General features: G+C 39.7%; 1 protein-coding gene across 5 annotated transcripts in view; it reads right to left on the bottom strand.

Annotated features, from left to right (window-relative positions):
* Window positions 1-22550, bottom strand: part of dyrk4 (dual-specificity tyrosine-(Y)-phosphorylation regulated kinase 4) — a 50339-nt gene that overhangs the window by 26646 nt on the left and 1143 nt on the right. The window contains exon 1 of one of the 5 annotated variants that reach the window (XM_051099348.1): window positions 9164-9387. The exons of 3 other annotated variants lie outside the window; for them this stretch is intronic. In XM_051099348.1, the coding sequence (XP_050955305.1) occupies window positions 9164-9217 (54 nt within the window). In that variant the 5' untranslated portion in view covers window positions 9218-9387. Of the gene's footprint in view, window positions 1-9163; window positions 9388-22550 lie in introns of those variants that run through there. One more of the 5 variants, XM_051099351.1, reaches the window with a different exon arrangement.

The raw sequence follows: 22550 nt of genomic DNA, 5'->3' as shown, positions 1-22550 counted from the left end.
TAAGCAGTACATAAAAAGAGTTTCTGCTGCTTAGTGAAAACGTCTGTGCCTTCGTAAATGGCAAATATAGAAGGTAGCAAGCTGACACTTTTTTCACACCTCTTCCCTATGAACTAGTTCTGCTCACATGTAGGAAGTATGTTAGAGGTGGAAGCATTTAACTGTATCTAATACGTGACTCAATACGTAAGGTTTATTATCAAACCACCTTTCTCAAATGTCAGACTCAGGCAGCCTGTGTCTACTAACTTAGGCCTAAAAAAATAGTGTTCTGAAAATCAGTAATAGGATGGGGAAAATCTCATGTGTTTCCAAACACACATTCACACATTTTGAGGGAGAATTTTTACAATTCCAAATAGATCCCAATGTACAATCCCAAATAGACATGAAGTTGGTTAACTGTAACTAATTACTACCTTGAGAGAGCAGACTAGACTGTTTACAAAGGACAGAGATAGATCAGTAAAGAGACAAAGGTGTCTGAAAGAAGAACAAACACTCTCTCTATGGCGGGAGGAGGGGAAAGCAGTCTGATTATGATTAGTGTTCATGTTACATAACACAGAGGCATTCTAGTAATCATGGTGAGCTATGGGGATGAACTGTTCCTGATGGAGTGCTCATTCAGCACAATAGAGCTCAGAGAGGGCACATGCATGACACCTCTTTCCCAGCCCAATCCTCATCAGCCTGCCAGCATCTCTGGCGCGTCCCATTCAGAGCTCCTTTATTAAGAAAATAACAGCTCTGCATGACTGAAACCAGTCATGGAAACGTGTGAGGTAAACACTCACAGATTCACTGCTGTGGATGTAGTAATGATTAAAAGGTGATAAACTGCTTATTTGCATTCTATAATCAGCCATTTCAAGTACCATTTACTCACTTTGGTAAATGATTTCATTAAAATAAGTATTTAATTAATGATTATGAAGGCCAGGACCGGGAAATTCAAGAGAGAACTGATCAGGTTCTTTTTGAACAAGGCTGAGTCAGGAATCCTTTGATCATCTCAACACTTTGATCTAAAATGTTTGAGAGATTTACTCTAAAAAAACTCTGTTATCATCCACTCCCCTTAATGTTGAAAACATGTAGCCTTTTTATGGAACATAAGAGTAGTTAGAATTAGTCTAAAAATAGTAGAATTTCCAAGCTGATCCATATGAAAGTGCATGAAAGACTGCAGCTGTCAAGCTCCAAAAAGAAAAAAAGCACTAAAAAGTAGCTTATATGATTCATGTACTATTTTTGTAGTCTTCTGAAGACATACAGTTGGGGTCAAAAGTTTGCATACACCTTGCAGAATCTGCAAAATGGTAATTATTTTACCAAAATAAGAGGGATCACACAAAATGCATGTTATTTTTTATTTTGTACTGACCTGAATAAGATATTTCACATAAAGGATGTTTACATATAGTCCACAAGAGAAAATAATAGTTGGATTTATAAAAATGACCTTGTTCAAAAGTTTACATACACTTTTTACTATTGTATTGTTACCTGAATGATCCACAGCTGTGTTTTTTTGTTTAGTGATAGTTGTTTATGAGTCCCTTGTTTGGCCTAAATAGTTAAACGCCTGTTGTTTTTCCAAAAAAAAAAAAAAATCCTTCAGGTCCCACAAATTCTTTGTGTATTTGAACCCTTTCCAACAATGACTGTATAATTTTTATACCCATCTTTTCACACTGAGGACACCTGAGGGACTTTTTTTTCATAGTACTGCCCTTCAGAAGCTACAAAAGATACTTACATGAATACAAAATAAGTTTACCCTGAAGCACCAGTAAGCGTTTGAACCTTCTGTAATAGTTGCATACAAGTCCCTCAGTTGTCTTCAGTGTGGAAAGATGGATCTCAAAATGATACAGTCATTGTTGGAAAGAGTTCAAATACACAAAAATGCTGGAAAACCAAAGAATTTGGTTACTAAACCAACTAAACAAACAAACAAAAAACACAACTGTAGATCATTCAGGCAACAACACAGTATTAAGAATCAAGTGTATGTAAACTTTTGAATGGGGTAATTTTCATAAATTCAAATATTATTTTGTCTTGTGGCCTTTTATGTGAAATATCTTATTCAGTTCAGTACTAAATAAAAAATAACATGCATTTTGTATGATCCCTCTTATTTTGGTACAATAATTAACAATTTGCATATTCTGCAAGGTGTATGTAAACTTTTGACTTCAACTGTATAATAACTTTGGGAGAAACAAACTGAAATTAAAGTTGCTATGGTACTTTTATGGATCTTGACACACTCACAAATGAGTAAAACAGCTTGTCACAGGGGCAGTACCCTCAAAGGAATATAACTGAGCTGTAATTTTGTACCCCTAGAAGGTTTATAGTAGTGCCTATGTACAAGGTACACATTATTACTCTAAGGTAATAAAATGCACCCTAAGTACCCCTAAGGATTTAGTTTTTGCACATCAACTTGTTACCAGCCTGTATGTAACTGTATACATTGTGAAGAAACATTAATATGTTCTGAGAGCATTTTGGATGAACTATCCCTTTAAGCAACAGGTAATTAGACCTAGACAGTTGTTCACAACAGGGTACAAGTAATTATAGAGGTTTCCAAAATCGATGTAAACCAATTGTAAACTAAAGAGAAATTATCACTTTGCATTTGAAATATTGCGTCCGCAGAACACAGAATTAAAAGGACAAAATCTGGAATGTCAACAAAGCATTAACATCTAACATCTACTGTTACAAATGCACTAAACAAGCTGAACTGGAATCTAGCTGATCTAGAGTTGTAGGTACACTTATCCATGATTCATTAGCACTACTACAGGGGGTGGACGTTTTAGGAGACAGCACATTCTTTTGGCAGAACTCCACAAATCTTTACCTCGGGTTGAACTCTCCTGTTCCTCTGACTCTGGCGGGTGCCCCAGCAGTTCTGCAGGATCTCAAAGCCACAGCAAGCTGGTGTAGTCCCTTCTCCACCCATGGCAGGGTCTATCCATGCTGCGGTAACCATAGGCCTCAGTCGCACTATGTCATATCCACTTGAAATTCTTTGGTTTTGATCTTTGATCTAGAGGTCCACAATCCAGAATGAACAACCCGAAGGGTTCAGTCGTCTTCAGACATTTGCTTGTGCAAAGGATGTGCAATTTCTAGATCTGGGATCGAGGAGGATGTAGTCACATTCACCTCTCTGCACTGGATCTAAGAGTTGGTTTCACGTGCCATCTCCACATCTCTGCTCAAGGAGGTGTGTGCAGCAGGCAGGGATAAATGAGTGGCAACGTGGGGTGCTCGGGGAGAGCTTGGTGACGTGTGGACGAGACTCCACAAGGGAGCCATCCTGAGCCGGAGACTGAGCAGTGGGGGCTCTCAGTGCCATCTTCCTCTTCCTCTATGGAAACCATCAGGGGAGTGATCCCTGACAGCGGAGCTCCACTCAGGGGCAGCAGAAGCGGCTTCTGTTGGGACTTCTGGTAACTCCTCCCTCCCAGAGGCCATCTCCTGGAGACAGAGCCGGAGATATTTCCTCCCCTCCGCCGCTCACATTCCCCCAGGATGCTGACAAACAGCAGTGAAGTGCAGAGAGGAAATCTTATCTGCCGGTATGCACACATAGGCTTCGGTTTCTCCTGCTCCAGCACGGAGAGAGTGGGAAAACTAGCTCTGCCCTTCATAGTGATACCTCCGCCATTTGCCTCCTTAGAGGATAATATTTCTAACTGTTTCATCCATGGGGGCTTGGGGTCTAACGTGTATACCCACATCTCTCAGCGCCACTTAGGAGAGAACAAATTGGATCTTGCGCACCTGCCAGCAGCTGAGAATGGGAATGTGTTTACCAACTTTGTGTTTACATTGTAAGTGACATTTGGAGGACCTTAAACATATCACTTAAATTCTGTCACTCAATAGTTATGTAACAGATGTGTTTCCATAATCACATGGCCGCTGGGGTTTTCAATGTGAGGTGGACGTGCTACAATGTACTATGACAGTACAGGCCTTCTGGCAGTAAAAGAGTTTTAAAATAGAACAGCTTGGAACAGTCATTAAAACTTTACCTCTTCTATCAAATTTCTCCAGCGGTAACACAGGGTCCTTTGGACTGGGATCAACTCTTGTAAAGTATTTTATACCAATACCCCTGGGTTGTCCAATCCTGCCCCTAAAGGGTCGCCTTAGCTTAGGGGTGTCCAAACTTGGTCCTGGAGGGCCACCCTCCTGCAAAGTTTACCTCCAGCTTGCCTAAACAGGTTTGTTGGGAGTTTCGGGTAATCCTTTTGACCTTGATTAGCTGATTAAGGGGTGTTTAATTAAAGTTGAAAGCTAAACTCTGCAGTGAGGTGGCCCTCCAAGAGCAGGACTGGACACTCCTAGTTCTGAACACGGTTGGGAAATCGCCCCACAGAGAACATCGCAGTGGGTACCTGTCAACCTCTGGGCCCTATGCACTCTGTCACCCTTTTCCCCCTACTACCGACACCCTTGTGGAGGATTATAGTTAGGATCATGTAAGCAAAGGAATGATTTTGACTTACTGTGGACTTACTGAAGGGCCAGTGTCCTGCAGAGTTTAGCTCCAACTTGCCTCAACACACCTGTCTGGAAGTTTCTAGCATGCCTACTAAAATCTTGTTTAGCTAGTTCAGGTGTGTCCAATTGGGGTTGGAGCTAAACTCTGCAGGACACTGGTCCCCTGGGACAGAGTTTGGGGACCCCTGTCCTAATACTTATATCTAAGCCACACCTAGAAATGCATGAATGTTAGTACTTTAAATAATCAAATATAGTGGCTTCTACAATATTGATAGTACAAACTGGGTGTGATTACAAAGTCAGTAACACCCATAATATTATAAATGTTTAACAATGTATAAGCAACAAACTGATGGCTAATGACCTAGCTGGCAGATATGCAAGTTAAGCATATGTAGTGATCAGCAAGTGGGTATAAGTCGTTCAGGTGAGAACAGGGTCATCCAATAGCAGGTGTTGCAGAGTAGAGGCTATATGGATTAACCACATGTGACACTTTTAGGAAGCCAAAAGATAAAGTCGATGTGAAGTCCACACCTTTGCTAAGACGTTATTTTTGCACATGACCATATAGATGTGCGCCGTATTGAAACTACAGATGGTGGTCTATTTTAACAGGTCAAGTATGTTGATGACCAATTTAGGCCTGCGCTTGCACTAATATAATTAGTGCAAGTATAAAATATAATAAATATAATTAGTGCAAGTATAAAACAGTATAAACAGTCATGTAACTGACAAATAGTCAGCTGAGTGAATGTAGTATTGTTAGTAGTATTTAATAATATTACTAAGAAATGGCTAAATATTAAGGAACGTCTTAAAGAAGCCTGGTCTGATGGTTATAAAGCGAACTTTTAAAAGTTTGACTATTTTTAACGTAACATACCATACTAATACCTGAATATGTATAGCTGCAACAGTGCTACTTAAAAGACGCATTTATAGCTACAACCGCCTGTTAGCGATTTTCCATGCACACACTTTCTAACAGCTAAGACTTACTGCATGCTAATTAAATCACTGTAACCTGTACTGCTGATACACTTTTAAATATTATAGACTCTTTGTTGCTATGTGGTTGCTAGAGTGTTCTAAGTGGTTGCTTAAACCAACAAAGTCCACCTTTAAAGGCATAGTTCACCCAAAAATGAAAATTCTGTTATTAATGTTTCACCCTCATGTCGTTCCAAACCCGAAAGACCTTTGTTCATCTTTGGGAACACAAATTAAGATATCTTTGCTCAAATCCGAGAGTTTTCAGACCCTGCATCAACAGCAGTGCAACTACCATGTTCAAGGCCTAGAAAAGTAATAAGAACATCATTAAAATAACCCGTGTGACATTAGAGGTTCAAATTGAATTTTATAAAGCTATGAGAATAGTTCTTCTGCACAAAATAACGACATCAGACTACATGATCGGTAGCAGCTAATGATTGAGATATACAGATGTCCGTGTTCAACAGTAGAATAGTTAAATGAGTGGGCAGAGAGACAGTCTGACAATGCCACACTCATTTCTGCCAGCATGAGCAGCATGAGTAACATTATCTATCAAGGTCAGCTGTCTGGGCCAGGCCTCGCATGGGCTAATCCCTATCGCACACACAAATGCACAAACCCATATGCATACACACACAGAAGATGGGACAGGAAGGCAATGATAACATTCAACATCTACTCATGTTTAAATTGCAGCTGACGTCTACAGTAATTACTCTGAGAAGCTTTGCTTTTGTTGCCGGGGATTTCATTTTGGCTTTGACCTAGACTTTCAGTGTGCTGAATCTTTGAGCACAGATGCACCACTGCACTGTCTAGGCCAAGGATTGTTCCAAAATGACCCAACTTTTTTCACCAGTGTCGGGGGGAGATACTTTTAAAATGTGACCGCAAGCTACAAGATACTGACACTGAAAATATTACAAGATGGAACACTATATGTGACCGTGGAGTAAGTAGCACGGGTGTATTTATAGCAATAGCCAACAATACATTGTATGGGTCAAAATTATAGATTTTTCTTTTATGTCAAAAATTAAGGTAATTAAGTAAAGATCATGTTCCATAAAAATATTTTATAAATATTTTATAAATTGTAATTTTTGATTAATAATATGCATGGCTAAGAACTTCATCTGGACAACTTTAATGGCGATTTTCTCAATATTTTAATTTTTTTTTTTGCACCCTCAGGTTGCAGATTTTCACATACTTCGGCCAAATACTGTCCTATCCTAACAAACCATACATCAACGGAAAGCTTATTTATTTAGCTTTCAAATGATATATAAATCTCAATTTCCAAAAAAATATGTTTATGACTGGTTGTGTGGTCCAGGGTCACATATCAATTCTATACTATGTATATAACTACACTAATAACAAATTTGAAGCACAGAACTTAATGTAAAGACTAACATTTTGAGACAAACATATCCAAATATAATGAATACGTTACAATTTGTAAAAGATTTAACAGCCTGATTCATACTGTTAAATGCAACTGAAGAATTCATTAAAAGAACTGGTTAAAAAGAGTCATTTGCATGAATCGGACTACAGTGGTTGCACAACATCTTTGTTCTGCGGGCAGTCATCACAAACAAAAACTCAAGATGTGTTTTCTTGCTATTTTGGTGCCTAATTTTAGACTGCAAGTAAATATATATTTTAAATATTCAATATAGTGTGCAATTTAGTGGTGTTATAAACAAAGCAGTTCTAAAATAAGTGCAAGAAAATCGGCGAGGTAAACCCTCGCAAAAAATCTGTCAGACGTTTGTACACAGTAGATGCTTTCTAGATCAAGTGATCTTTAACAGACATCTTGCAGACGTATGTGTGCTATCTGGGAAACTATCGCTACAGTCATCAATACACCACTTGTGTACACATTCATTACATTCACTAGATTTCAAGACAGTCACCTGGTTTGAGAAATATTCCTGTTATTATGCAGAATCCACAGGCAAAGCACTTTTGAGAAATTAAAGAATATATATATATATATATATATATATATATATGGATGCCAATAATTCAACCTGATCTCATGACGAAAATGTACCTGTGGGAACTTTTTTCGCAAGACGCGAAATAAGTACTGCCATGTACGGTTCGTGACATATTCGATGTGAAATGTCTACTGAGTGGCGTTAAAAGAGTTTTCATTTTTTTCCCCCTGAAACAGATGAACGTACATATGGTATGTTTTATGTGATGTTGGTTTTGTACGTGTCACCGCAGTTTTGACTTAAAGTGTCGCTATAACTCTAATGCTCTGTGACTTTTAAAATAGCGTACCATCTGCACTACACCTAGATCTACTCGATAGTATGAACAAAAGCAAATGTGACATAAAAATGCAATTACAAGCAAGTCATTTTAGCTTGTTTCTCGATCCATCATCTTTCAGCTCTTTCATCGTGAGTCATATTTTTCACAGGATTCGTACCCTAGGATTCCGCATCCTAAGTCCAATTCCGTGCCGGCTGAGCTACTGAGCAAGCTTGTTCTGTCTGGAAAGTGAAACATATGGAGCTGTAATCATAACTGTGAACGAAAACAATTACAAGTGCTCGCTGTTTTACCATCTCTAGTGTTTATTTCTGTCAAAAACTGCAGTAATATCTACTTATTAGTACGTATTTTCCATCTTGTACATTTTTGTCATGAGATCAGGTGGCAACAATTAGATGCTGTGCATCTAAAATGTTTTGAATGTTACAGCTTTAAAGTATAGAGCTCCGGGAATCCAAACACTTACAAAATGCATTCTGTGTCCGAGATGAGCATCTTTTTTAGCGAAAACTAATCATTTTGTGCAATGAAAAGTTATATATTCACTTCATGTGTTCATTTTATATATTTTAGTTATTCAAGGAGTGCGCTGAGCATTAAATGTAGCTTTCTGTCCTCTGTTTGAACCTAATGCATCTTTTTCAGTCAGCTGTCCAATGGCGATCTTAAACTTGATCTTGAGTGTTAAATTAAGGATATAAATATGCAGTTTCACTTCAAGCCTATGACACATCCTTGAAGACATTTCCTAGACATAACAAATAAGATCTCACGTGTCAACTTTTAGACCAACACTCTCACATTTGGCCAGAATTATACAGTCTGCCCATGTAAAGATGTTTATCTTACAGGATTATGGGCATCGGTTAACTAAGCTCAAGAGACTAGTTACCTTGGTGTTCTCTGATTGCCTGGGTGAAGGGAGAAACCTCAAACCCTAGAAACACCAAGCAAGGGACTGCCTTGTTATTGCAAAAAGAATATCCCCTATGATTCATGTACAGTATGTATATTAAACTGAATTACAAACATATGAAACATGCACAACCTGTGCCTTCTTTTTTGGTATGGTGTCGCAGAAGTGTCCAAATATTTTGTGGCCACACTGTTAACTACTGAGAGCTAAACATAGTGTACAACCCACAGGATACACACTCTTATTTCTTGGTCTCAGACAGTTTGTTAAATGATGTATCACAATTTGGAAATTCTGAGCCTAAAGGATTTACAACCATCTGATACTACAGCATCACATACCTGCTCATTATATAAAGTGTTCTTCCACAGTCTTTCATCACCCTGTTCAATATCTTACCTTCTCTCCTCTGTTTTCTCCTTCCCCTCTCTCTGAATCTGCCCTCGGGCCCATTTCTACCTCAGGCAATTCTGAACAGTGTTTGGGTGAATCCAGGGAATTAATTAAATAACGAATCCAGTCCTAGAATGGATGGCAGCTACAGCGTGGGCTGCGATGACACTGTTTGGGTGCTGTGGAGCTCTAGCCAGTGAGCCTGGTGTCTGGTTCTGACATGTTTGGCTCAGGCAGCGAAGGAACCTGACGATGAGGCACTGAGTGATGGAAGCAGGTGCAGTCAGGCCACCACGCGCTCATCTTATGCCATCCGTTTGGTTTTACTGCCTTCGCATTCTTGTGCTCTTCAGAAACGCATTGCATAATGTCAGTGTCACGTTTAGGTAAACACGGAGGTCAGATTTGAAGAAATTTAGCATTACGTCACTTGCCCACCAGTGCAGTGAACGTGTACCGTCGGAATGAGAGTTCAAACAGCTGATAAAAAACATATATTTAAAAAATGTGTATCATATTTACATATATTTATATGAATAAATATACATTTTAAGTGATATGATTAACATGATTAATGATGCATTGTGGGGAGTTCTAAACTATCTCTTTACTAAACACTGGCGGCCCAAGGAGTTTTCTGTCACAGAGGTAAGCTGAGAATTGTTATGTCACTGTCTGTGCATCCTTAACACAACTATACAGTGCAGACACAGACACACACGTGACAACATCAGTCAGAGGGCAAGGTGATCTTGCTTTGTAACAGACACAACACCGAATCTACTGAAACCACCTGCGCCTGACAACATATTGAGTGCATTGTATATAGTTAAGTTAGTTCTTTCAAACCATTTGCTTCAAAGAACCAGTTATCCAAGACATTCATTATCAGAGATTAAGTCATTTTTTATGTCATGACATAATGAAAATGAAAAGTATGCATAGATGAGCTGTTCACAATAAGATTTATTAGGACTGGGTTTTGACACAAATTTCATGATTCGATTGAGATTCACAAGCTTGCATTTTGATTCGATTTCTGATTTGATCTGATTTTGAGTATTCTGAATATATATCAGGTACAGTACTTGCTAAAATTTTACAGGTAGGCTACCAACTTTACATATACATAATTATATTTCGACTCAAATTCGTTTTTTTAAATAGAAAAATTTAATTGGTGGCTGTCATAAAAACTTGATGGATTTATTCAAACATAAATTAAACTTTGAGGAACAATAAGAAAATAATATCTATAAATTATATATATATATATATATATATATATATATATGTATGTATGTATTATGTCATATGGTGTGTCATGATCAGCTGGATGTGTCAGTCCAGATTTGGATGACACTCCAGCCATCTATGAACTGTGTCTGCATTTTTCCGTTTCTTGTATGGACTAATCACCTGTGAACTCTCGTCTCCACCCACCTCATGTGTTGTCATGGTTACTGATGTGTTCTCCTCCCATCTCATGTGTTTCCATAGTTACTCATATGTTCTCCGCCCCCTCAGTGTCATTACCTCCTGTATAAATACCCCAGAATTCCCTGTATTCGGGTGCTGATCATTGTGTGTCTGTGTGTGGGTGTTTCACCTCTCTTCCTATCTCTGACACTGTTGTTTATCCGTCCTGACCATTGCCTAGTGGATTATGTCTCTGTCTTATGCAATAAACTCTCAGCAAATGGATTCAACTGCCTTACCTCTCGTCACTCGTGACAGAATGATCAGCCCTATAGAATCCAGCGAGAGTTTCCCGGGTGGCATGGACTGTGGCGAGGATGTGTTGCGGCGTCTGTGCGGGGTGTTTCAGCGGGGACGTCGGCTAGAGGATTATGTCAAGGAGTTCATCAGTCTTTGTCATCTTGCTCGCGCTAGTGACAACAAACTAAAGGACTGTTTCCTCATGGGGCTTGACCCGGAAGTACTGTGCGAGGTCGATGAGGAGCTGGAGGAGGATCCGGATTGGTCTCTGGTCGAGTTCCTAGATGCTGTGCTTCTGATCCGTGGATCTGAGCTTACTGTGGGTCCGGTTGAGGAGGATTATAGTCAACAACATCAGCGGTCAACGAGCAACCTGCCCAACGAATGGTGCAAGATTGACGCTATTTTTAGACTGGCTTACGAAGTGGCGGACGTCAACCCACCAGTGCGGACGTCAGCGCCGTCAAAACCCCCACTGTTTCTCATCCTCTCCACACTCGCGAGGATTATGGAACGCCAAGAGGGTCTCCTGCGGTCTCAGAACCGCAAAAAACGGGTTTCAGTCCCGTTTCATGGCGACAGGGGCCGTGTGCAATCCAGCAGGTATCGGTTTCGCAACCGGGAGAGCCGAGTTTAACCCCATCAGTGCCGGTTTCTCAGCCAGGTGAGCGGTCATTCATTTCGGCGGTTCAGGACCCGCAAATAAGGGGTTGTAACCTTATTTCACGGCGACAGGGGCCGTGGTTAATCCATTCTGTGCCGGTGTCTTCAGTTCCTGTGGTCTCTAACCCGCAAATAACGGCTCCTAGTCCCGTTTCACGGTCTAGCGAGCCATGTAGAGCCCAGTTGGTCCCGGTTTTACAGCCTAAGATGCTGTTTAAGGCTCAGTCGGTCCCGGTTATACAGCCAGGAGTGCTGTTTTCTGCTCAGTTGGTTCGGGTTTTACAGCTGGAGGAGCTGTCACCTGTCCTAGCGATAGGTTCCAACATCACATCACAGCGAGAGGGGTTGTGTGTTGTTCAGTCGGTCCCGGTAACGCAGCCAGGAGAGCTGCAGAAGGTCCTCACAGTTTCAAGTCCACAAATAACGGGTCCCACTCCCGTTACACGGTATGAGGAGCCGTGTGTTACTCAGTCAGTCCTGGTAACGCAGCCAGGAGAGCTGCAGAAGGTCCTCACAGTTTCAAGTCCGCAAATAATGGGTCCCACTCCCGTTACACGGTATGAGGAGCCGTGTGTTACTCCGTCGGTCCCGGTAACGCAGCCAGGAGAGCTGCAGAAGGTCCTCACAGTTTCAAGCCCGCAAATAATGGGTCCCACTCCCGTTACACGGTATGAGGAGCCGTGTGTTACTCAGTCGGTCCCGGTAACGCAGCCAGGAGAGCTGCAGAAGGTTCTCACAGTTTCAAGCCCACAAATAACGGGTCCCACTCCCGTTACACGGTATGAGGAGCCGTGTGTTACTCAGTCGGTCCTGGTTACGCAGCTTGAGAAGCTGCACAAGGCCCTCACAGAGTCTAGCCAATCGGTAACGGGTCTCAGTCCCTTAGCACGGTGTGAGGGACCGTGTAGCGCCCTGTCTACCCCGGTTACACCGCCAGGAGACCTGTTGCCAGCCCTCGTGGTGCCTAGACCGCAGTTGATGGGTCCTAGCCCTGTATCATGGCTCAAGGAGCCGTTAGACACCCAGTCGGTACCGGATTATTTGGCGGAAGCACAGTGGGAGGACTTCACAGCGTCTAGTTTGCCTCTTTCGGGGTCCTAGCCCCGAGTTGCCGTGGCCCGAACCTTCAGTGTCTGTTGAATTCGACGTCCCGTGGCCTGATCCACCTGAGCCATGTGACGTTTCAGATTTACTGTGGCCCCAGCCACCCGAACCCTTGAGCGAAGTTAATGTACCGGTCCCGTCAGTGGCTGCACTAACCCCAGAGAAGTCGACTCCGGTCGTAGATTCTCTGGGGTCCCCGCTGGTGGCTGCACACTCTCCGGGTCGGTCCATTGGGGTGGCGCAGGTGAAACTACTTCACGCTGTGTCACTCGCTGGGGTCATGGAACCTTCACCAAGCTGTGAATCGGCCATGGAGGCCGTTGAACAGTCTGTTCAGTCTCTGTGGGCACGATCATTGTCCGGTCAACCTAGAGGGGTGCTGTCGCGGCCTGTTCGGCCCAGGAGGTCGTCCTCGTCGTCTGAGGAGTCCGGGAGGGTTACTCCGCTGTCTGCCCCGCCTTGGAGGGCGGCTTCGCTGTCTGGTCGGTCCAGATGGACAGGCGGGTCGTTGTCTGGATTATCTCGGAGGGCTTTACAGTCGTCTGCTCCACCCTGGAAGGTGCATAAACTGTTTGATCGGCTCGGGAGAGCATATCTACGGCCTAGGTGGTCCTCTCCACCGTCGGATCCACCCTGGAGGGCGTACGAACTGTCTGGCCGGCTCAGGAGAACATCTTCATTGCCTGGTTCGCCCAGGTGGGATTCTCCACCGTCTGCCCCGCCCTGGAGGACGTGCCCGCCGGCTCCTAAGCCTAGAGGCGTCTGGAAGCCGCCCCTTAGGGAGGGGGCTATGTCATGATCAGCTGGATGTGTCAGTCCAGATTTGGATGACACTCCAGCCATCTATGAACTGTGTCTGCATTTTTCCGTTTCTTGTATGGACTAATCACCTGTGAACTCTCGTCTCCACCCACCTCATGTGTTGTCATGGTTACTGATGTGTTCTCCTCCCATCTCATGTGTTTCCATAGTTACTCATATGTTCTCCGCCCCCTCAGTGTCATTACCTCCTGTATAAATACCCCAGAATTCCCTGTATTCGGGTGCTGATCATTGTGTGTCTGTGTGTGGGTGTTTCACCTCTCTTCCTATCTCTGACACTGTTGTTTATCCGTCCTGACCATTGCCTAGTGGATTATGTCTCTGTCTTGTGCAATCAACTCTCAGCAAATGGATTCAACTGCCTTACCTCTCGTCACTCGTGACATGGTGCATATATTTAGAAAAATGCTCCTCTCTAGAGTTCATTTTTCTAGCAGACTAACGAGTTTATGGTGACCGATATGTTTTTTTCTGAGGTAAATGTGACGTTATGTGACATATTGTTTACAAATTGTTATTGACATCTTTGCATGGTTGAAACACTGATTGAGCGATTTTGTTAAGTTGTATTCTTTCTTTCAACATAACAAAATAGAATTTGAAATATGAGACTGTTTCATATCAAAAGTAAGAAAGCACAAAGCTTATTACGATTAATTGGGTGGGAGGTGTGTCACAATTTTTCGTTTATTAACTGAAAACTGACTAATCAGTTCTTGGGATTTAAGAATAAATATCGTAAAAATGAGAATCAATTAAAATCGAGAAATCATTATTATTATTGTTTTTTACACAGCCCTAAGATTTCTAATATCCATTTAAAAAATAGATATAGTTAATTTTCATTTCACTTAAAAAGTAAAATTATTTATAAAAATGTTTTACTTATTAAAATATTGCTGGTTAATGATGCAGTTGTTGACTCGAGAACTGCTCTGACAGTTCAACACACTCTTTTGGTAGTTAGTATCTTAGTATTTTATGTTATGGCAAGTTGGTGACAATCCGTGTATTTAATTTGTTTTTGTACATTTTCTACTTAAGCCCCACTGATGATTTGGTTTAGGGGTGAATATTCATGCTTTCTTTTTCCTAAAACTCTTACATTTTTGTATGAATTAAATTTTTACATGAGATTGGGTTGGACAGTTTCAAACCGAATCCGTTTGTTTTAGTTTGTTTACAACGAATCATTCAAATATTAAATATTTGACTCAAAAAAGGGCTCTTTAACTAATCCAACAGTGCCATAAGCAAGTCAAATTTTGTGAATTTCACAAAAAATGTAGAAGTTCTGTTTAGCACCAAATGACCTGTATCTGGTGTTGTTGGGATCCATTTTTAAGAGATCTGTGTTAAAGGGATAGTTCACTCAAAAATGAAAATTCTGTCAATAATTACTCACCCTCATGTTGTTCCAAACCCCTAAGACCTTCGTTCATCTTCAGAACACAAATTAAGATATTTTTGATGAAATTCGAGAGCTTTCTGACCCTGCACGGATAGTAACGCAACTACCACGTTCAAGGCCCAGAAAGGTAGTAATGACATCGATAAAACAGTCCATGTGACATCAGTGGTTCAACTATAATTTTACAAAGCTACGAGAATACTTTTTGTGCACAAAGTCAAAGAAAACAACCTTTATTCATCAATTTCTTCTCTTCCGTATAAGTCACGAGAGTACCATGATGCAGCACCACACACACGTTGTGGTACTGTTGTGAACGTTCATCAAAGATTGACACGGAAGAGAAGAAACTATGAATAAAGTCAATATGTTGGTTTTCTTGGCGCACAAAAAGTATTCTCATAGCTTCATAACATTACGGTTACACCACTGATGTCACATGGACTGTTTTAATGATGTCCTTACTACCTTTCTGGGCATTAAACATGGTAGTTGCGTTGCTGTCTGTGCAGGGTCAGAAACAGAAATTTCATTTTTGGGTGAACTATCCCTTTAATCAAATACAATTCTTTTTAAAACCACATCAAACCATCACCATTTAGTTGATGACATGACTACTGTAATCCAACCTTTGCCTATTTAAGCACGCATCTCATGAAATTAAGCATGCTCCCCTTTCCAAAACTCATGCTATTCAGGTTTGCGATACCCCAGCGGTACATCACATGGAATAGCACACCTCTGTGAATGACGCACCTCTATGTCTGCTTGTGACACATGGCAAGACTTAATCAACACACGATTGATCAGCACTGTCTGCGTGACAACAGCTCCGTCACCAGTGTAGTGGAACAGTCGATCCCATTATATCATAATCACCATTGTATGATGATGTAACAGCAATATTTGTTTATAAACAAACGCCTCTGATAATGTGATGGATTAGATGAGGCATCTCAAAGAATACAGAACGGCTATTATGTAATAGCTTTTCTTATATTTCATATTGTTGTGTGCTTCTATCATTTGAGTTTGAGTGTGTCAACACTAGTGAAGTTTACTCTAATAATGATACAGCCTCACAAAGAGACTCTTGAGTCAGTAAATCCCCCACAAATCCAATTATGCCTTGTTAGGGTGAAGGGGCAACCCAGCTGTCTGCAGAGCTGTGTCCTTTGCAAGGCAAAGAGGCAGTGCTTGTGTTAGCCTACTGAAACAGAATAGATAAGAGACGCTAGTCACTGCTAGCTAAACTGTTACAAACCCTCATGTGAGGAAATATCACTCGGACAGGTGGACAAAAGAAAATGGTAGGCTGTTGGCATGCTGTTCACATGGTTAGGGAAAATCCAAAGAACACGAGTTGATGCCATTCATTCATAAACTGCCTGTCAATAATTCAGATAGGCTGATACTAATGCGTTAGGTTGGCTTGGAGAGCTCGTATATGTTTTTTTTAAATTAAGGTTCTTTACTGGCATCGATGGTTCCATGAAGAACCTTTAATATCCATAGAACCTTTCCATTGCACAAAAGGTTCGCTATGGTGGAAAAAGGTTATTAAAGGTGCTGTATGTAAATTTTTCAACCTGATCTCATGACAAAAACGTACCTGTGGGAACTTTTTCGCAAGACGTGAAGCATGCTATGTCCGGAAAGCGAAACATATGGACCTGTAATCATACCTGTTTTACCGCCTATAGGGTTCATTTCTGTTGGAAACTGCAGTGATACGTACTCATTGGTACGTATTTCGCGTCTTGTAAAAAAAAAAAAAGTTCCCACAGATACGTTTTCGTCATGAGATCAGGTAGAATTTTTTTTTTTTTTTTTTTTTTTTTACTGTACTAAAGCATAAAGATGTTCGCAGATATTTAGGAAAAATCCTAAGTTCACATACCTGTTTCTTTTAAAAAATGCTATAGCTAGTTATTCTACTTTGAAATGTGGATTCTGTTTTGGAATGTTTGTTTTGGTTTTGGTCTGTGTGATTCCACCCACTGACAATTTACAATTTAGTATTTTGACACCCTGGGTTGCCAGTTGCGCAGATTCTACCTGACCTAAAACGTCTCAGCATCCATCTAAAAAAGCCGTATGACCAGAGCCATACTAAAATGCTGATAAATGAACGTACAGTGCTCATCACCTTTTATCGTCAGTTATGCTTGTTCCTGTTGTATGTTCTCAATCTGGCAACCCCCACAAACTAATGATATTCACTGCATTAAACTACTTGGCACTTATTGTATTTTATTTATTATGAAGTTGTACCTCTTCTGCAACCTTTTTCTTTGGCTTTTGCCAAGCCTTTCGCATTAAACAACAATTTAAGTACTGGACAAAGATGGGACACTATATTCCTTCACTGTCAATTCTGAGAATTCTGGAAGGTTTTTTTTTTGACTCAAGATTATATGGCCATTGTTGTTGTTTTTTTTTTTTTTTATGCCGTGTTCTTGGGGTGGGGGGTGGTATTGATTGTAATTGTAAATGTGTAAATGTAAAACTCAATAAAGAAAATATAAAAAATAAAAAATAAAAAAAAAAGCTGATTGGTTCATGTTGCATACACAGCCAATGAGCTTGCTGCTTTATATTTAAATGGCAGGTTAGCAGTCACTGGAGCATTTCACAGTGTGCTTTTAGAGTTAATTTGAAACCCTCCACCTCCCCAGCTCCACCTGTAATCGGTCTGCTCACTGCACTGTATTACTGCATGTAAGCAGATCTATTCTGCCAAGACCAAATAGATTAACTTTGTCATATCCATTACCATGCTAAAATCTTCGAGAATTGTCATGATAGAACTGTTTACTCAAAGGTTATTTGGGGAACCAAAAATAGATTTTCTATGCGTTTTTAAATATAAAGGTTCTTTATAGGCATCAGTGGTTCCATGAAGAGTATTTAATATCCACAGAACCTTTCCATCGGTCAAAAGGTTCTTTATAAGAGTTCTTTTAAGAACTCTTCACTGAAAGGTTCTTTGGGGAACCAAAAATCGTTCTTCTATATGTCATAGCTATGAAAATACCTTTTTGGAAGCTTTATTTTTAAGAGGGTTTTTAAGAATTGATCACTTAAATGCTCTTTGTGGAACTCAAAATGGATCTTCTATTCCATTGGTGTTAAAACGTCCTTTTGGAACCTTCATTTTTAAGAGTGTAATTAGGAAATTGTGTCCTGTTTTGTATTTATGCTGATTGCTAAAGCTTGCATACTTATATAATGCTAGTGCAAATGTGTAAACACTGGTCGGTTCTGTCATGTAAATCAAGTGTGTAGGGTGAAACCTGCTGCTCTCTGACACAACCGAGGTGAATCGGCGGGTTTAATTTGGAGTATCCAATGTCATCAGGAGCGCAGTAAGCTCCCATAAGAAACATTATCGGGTGAGGAGTTCATCTCGATAATGGCTATATTATCAACGCACACTCGGTTGGAGGTCTAGTGCCTGCCAGCGCTTGGTTTATCAAACACCAAACCCATATCAGTCAACATATTCCATATGAAACTAAGATGTGTATGAGGTCAGTATCTCTAAGACCTTTCTGTTTTCAACTCGCTGCTTATTAGTATATTGAAGATTAAGTTTCGTTTCTAGCAGTCTGAAATCTGTCTGTTTGAACATAACTGTTTTCTAAAAATATACTTTTATTTAGCAAGGATACTTTAAATTGTGATGATAAAGACATTTATAATGTTGCAAAAGATTTCTATTTCAGATAAATACTGTTCTTTTGAACTTTCTATTCATCAAAGAAACCTGAAAAAAGTCTACTCCGCTGTTTTCAACGTAATAATAATAATAATAATAATATTAAATTACTGGGGTTAAAGTGCTTTGAGGCATTTAAGCACATATGAAAAAAGACATTATTTAGCAGGATTGTAACCAAATAAATCAATGATTTCAATCAAGCATTTTTGGTAAAACCAAGTAATTTACCATAGAAATATTATTATTTTTTAATGGTTATGACTGTTATAGCACCAGCTGTGGTCCAACCCCCTTAAAACTTTAAAACATGCTTGTTTTGAATCACCTGTCGCATGTGTTTAGCAGGTTTTGTGAAGTTTTGAGTTTTCTTTTAGGCTTTATAGGATTTTGGGTATATTTGGACAGGCCCCTTTTTTAAACGATTGTACTATTTTTCCAGATTGAGTGAAAAACCTAAGACTACACTGTAAAAAATAAAAAAACAATTTGTTGAGTCATCTTAAAATAATTTGTTACTCTGCTGCCTTAAAATTTTAAGTTCAGTCAACTAAAATAAGTTTAGTTAACTTGAAATGTTAAGTTGTACTAAGTAACAACTTAGATATTTGTGTTTGCTAAACTTAACAGATGGGTAACTCAGCTGCCTTAAAATTTTAAGTTGATTCAACTCAAATATCTAAGTTGTCACTTAGTATAATTTATCATTTCAAGTTAAATAAACTTTTTTTGAGTTGACTGAACTTAAAATTTTAAGGCAGCCAGGTTACAAATTATTTTAAGTTGACTCAACAAATTGTTTTTTACAGTGTAGTTCGCAAATGTAGGTTTTGACAGCAGTGATTGACAGCAGTGGTTCTAGAGGCAAAGATGTCTGGAATGAGGGATTCTATCATATGATATAAATATTGTGCATATTTTAAAACTGGGCGATGTAAAATCGTTTATGCCCTTGAAAAATGAGTAGCCGATTTATTTCAAATTTCTCTCAGACCTTTGGGGCCGTGAGTCAAACAGGCCCACCAAGCCTCTGTTAACCTTGTCTGACAGGTGCTCAAAATTCGGCGGTCAGTGGTGGCCATGTTTTTTGAGATAGGCAAATGTTCATGTAGACACTTGTGTCACTTCAGAACAACACCGTGCACACCGATTTTCATGTTGATAGGACAAATGATTGCGCAGTTATAGCCATTTTAATGTTTTTTTCCTTATTATAGCACCACCAAGTGGCCAAACTCCGCGATTTTTCCCCTGTGACCTCAGATTGAGCTCTTACATAAGTGTTCTGAGTTTGGCAGAAATATCTCAATCCATTCAGGAGTTATAGGCATTTTACTAAAAGTGGCCCTGCCCCTTTCAAACATTTTGGCGCCCCTTTGCAACGCTGAGTTGAAGTTCAACTTTGTTGGATAATAATTGATATTCACCCTCCAGAGAATCTTTCTGCGCTGGTTTGGTTCCGCTACGCGCTTGAACCCCTAAATTGTAAAGGATTTCTAAAGGATCATGTGACTGGTTAAATAAAATCAGCTTTGAAATCACAGGAATAAATTACATTTGAAAATATATTCCAATAGAAAACAGTTATTTGAAATTGTAAAAATACGTGTCTCAAGTTTTTAGCATTCTGTTGCACTGCTTTTCCATCATTTTTCTGTGTTGCTAGATGGACGTGTTTTGCAGTATCTTTGCGCAAGACATGGCATTCTAAATGCTGTAAGTGGTGCTCAAGTTTAAAGTAATTCAGCTTTCAAATGGTACTATATACCATTGTTTTTTATTCCACTTAACACTTTCCTATGTAAACTTGCTATAGACAGATGCATTTTCATTCCACTGCCTTGCTTCTTGCATGTGTGAATGACCTCTAAAAGCATCTTTCTTCAATGATGTTTAATTAGCATTGTAGCACTATAGTGAAGCCCTGTTTGGTGCCTTACGGCTTAGGATAGTTGCTATTAAAAGGTTTGAGAATATTTTTTTTTTTTTCATAGTCACTTACACAAAATGTCTTTAAACCTAATCTTAGCAATGCTATATATACAAACTTATTTTCACATTCATTTATTAAAAGTGTAACATAAATCTTTCCAGGCTTAAATTAGAAAAAATATGTAGCAGCAAGTACAGATGGACGGTATGTTCCTCGCACAAAGTGGAGCTAATGATAGCACAGCACCCTGTTCAGATGTGCCACATTCAGTGAATCTCTCCCGCAGTCAAAGGAATGGTGGGAACACAACACCTCCGCTAAAAGAATTGAAACCAGCACCATTCCACCCCTCCAAAGCGGTGGCTGTTTCCATGGCAGCGTAACTTGTTGAGCAGAAGTGGGTTTTCTCTCAGAAACCCGGATGCCTCAAGGTCTTCACTCCCTCTCACTCTGATTGAAACAAGCTCCTTCAGAAAACAAATGTTCCAGTTTTTCCTCCGGCTGACGTATTAAAGTGATGCGCTGTGAGGGTCTTGTTCAGATTGAAAGCAAAGACGTACATCGTCTTGTAATACTTGTTTCACAGACAGATTGAACAAAAAAAAATCAGTCTAACACTAAATCCATGACTAATCTTAAGCAATTCATTGCCTGATTCCCCTCACGCAGTACCTATTCTATAAGCGAAGAAAGAAGCAGCCTCTCAAGATATGAATAGAGATAAAGTCATAGATTTCACAGTTCTGTGTCTGTATGGTAGTAAAAGTATTCTTGTAGCTTCAAAACATTAAAGGAGAAGTCCACGTCCAAAACAAAAATTTACAGATAATGCACTCACCCCCTTGTCATCCAAGATGTTAATATCCTTCTTTCTCAGCCGTAAAAAAATTGTTTTTTGAAGGAAACATTTTAGGATTTTTCTCCATATAATGGACTGCTATGGTGCCCCCATTGTGAACTTCCAAAATGCACTTTAAATGCGGCTTCAAATGATCCCAAATGCGATTGTAAATGATCCCAACCGAGGAAGAAGGGTCTTATCTAGTGAAACAATAATTTCAATTTTTCATTGAAAAAATACTATTTAAATGCTTAAATACAAAGAAGATCAAACACCCTTAACAAAAAAAGGTAAAACAGCGATATAGGATGATTTTGAAATTGAGGGAGAACATGAGATGGGAGTTTTTCGACATACCCTAACTGTCATGAACCTGAACAAAAACAGTCCAGGCAGTGTAAGACAAGACGAGCATTTGACATTAAAAAGTATATAAACTGTATTATTTTTATGAAAATAACCAATTGTTTCGCTAGATAAGACCCTTCTTCCTCAGCTGGGATTGTTTACAACTGCATTTGGGATCGTTTGAAGCTGCATAAACTGCATTTTGGAAGTTCAAACTCGGGGCACCATAGCAGTCCATTGTATGGAGAAAAATCCTGAAATGTTTTCTTCAAAAAACATAATTTCTTTACGACTGAAGAAAGTAGGATATGAACATCTTGGATGACAAGGGGTGAGTACATTATCTGTCAATTTTTGTTCTGGAAGTGGACTTCTCCTTTAAGGTTGAACCACTGATGTCACATGGACTATTTTAATGATGTACTTACTATCTTTCTGGGCCTTGAACATGTCAGTTTTGTTGCTGTCCATGAAGGCTCAGAAAGCTCTCAGATTTCATCAAAAATATCTTAATTTGAGTTCCCGAATTTGAGTTCCATATGGGTTTGGAACGACATGAGGGTGAGTATTTAATAACAAATTTTTCATTTTTGGCCAAACTAACCCTTTAACATCCCCCTAAAGGTTTTTTTTCCCTGTTTTATGCAAAACAAAACATTGGCTTGCTAAATCTGAAAACAGGATAAATTTATTCTTTTTACAACAGAACAGGTCAGCCATTAAGCGAAATGCCACCGGTGTTGTTTCACACGTACAGCGCAGTGATCTGAGTACAAACATCACAACCTGTCATCCATAAAAAAAATTAATGGCAGTATATATTTTCAAAAT

The sequence above is a fragment of the Labeo rohita genome, chromosome 25 (assembly GCF_022985175.1).
Source record: "Labeo rohita strain BAU-BD-2019 chromosome 25, IGBB_LRoh.1.0, whole genome shotgun sequence".
Classification (NCBI taxonomy): domain Eukaryota; kingdom Metazoa; phylum Chordata; class Actinopteri; order Cypriniformes; family Cyprinidae; genus Labeo; species Labeo rohita.
The sequence above is the reverse complement of the archived record's forward strand: the minus strand, read 5'-3'. Positions and strand labels throughout refer to the sequence as shown.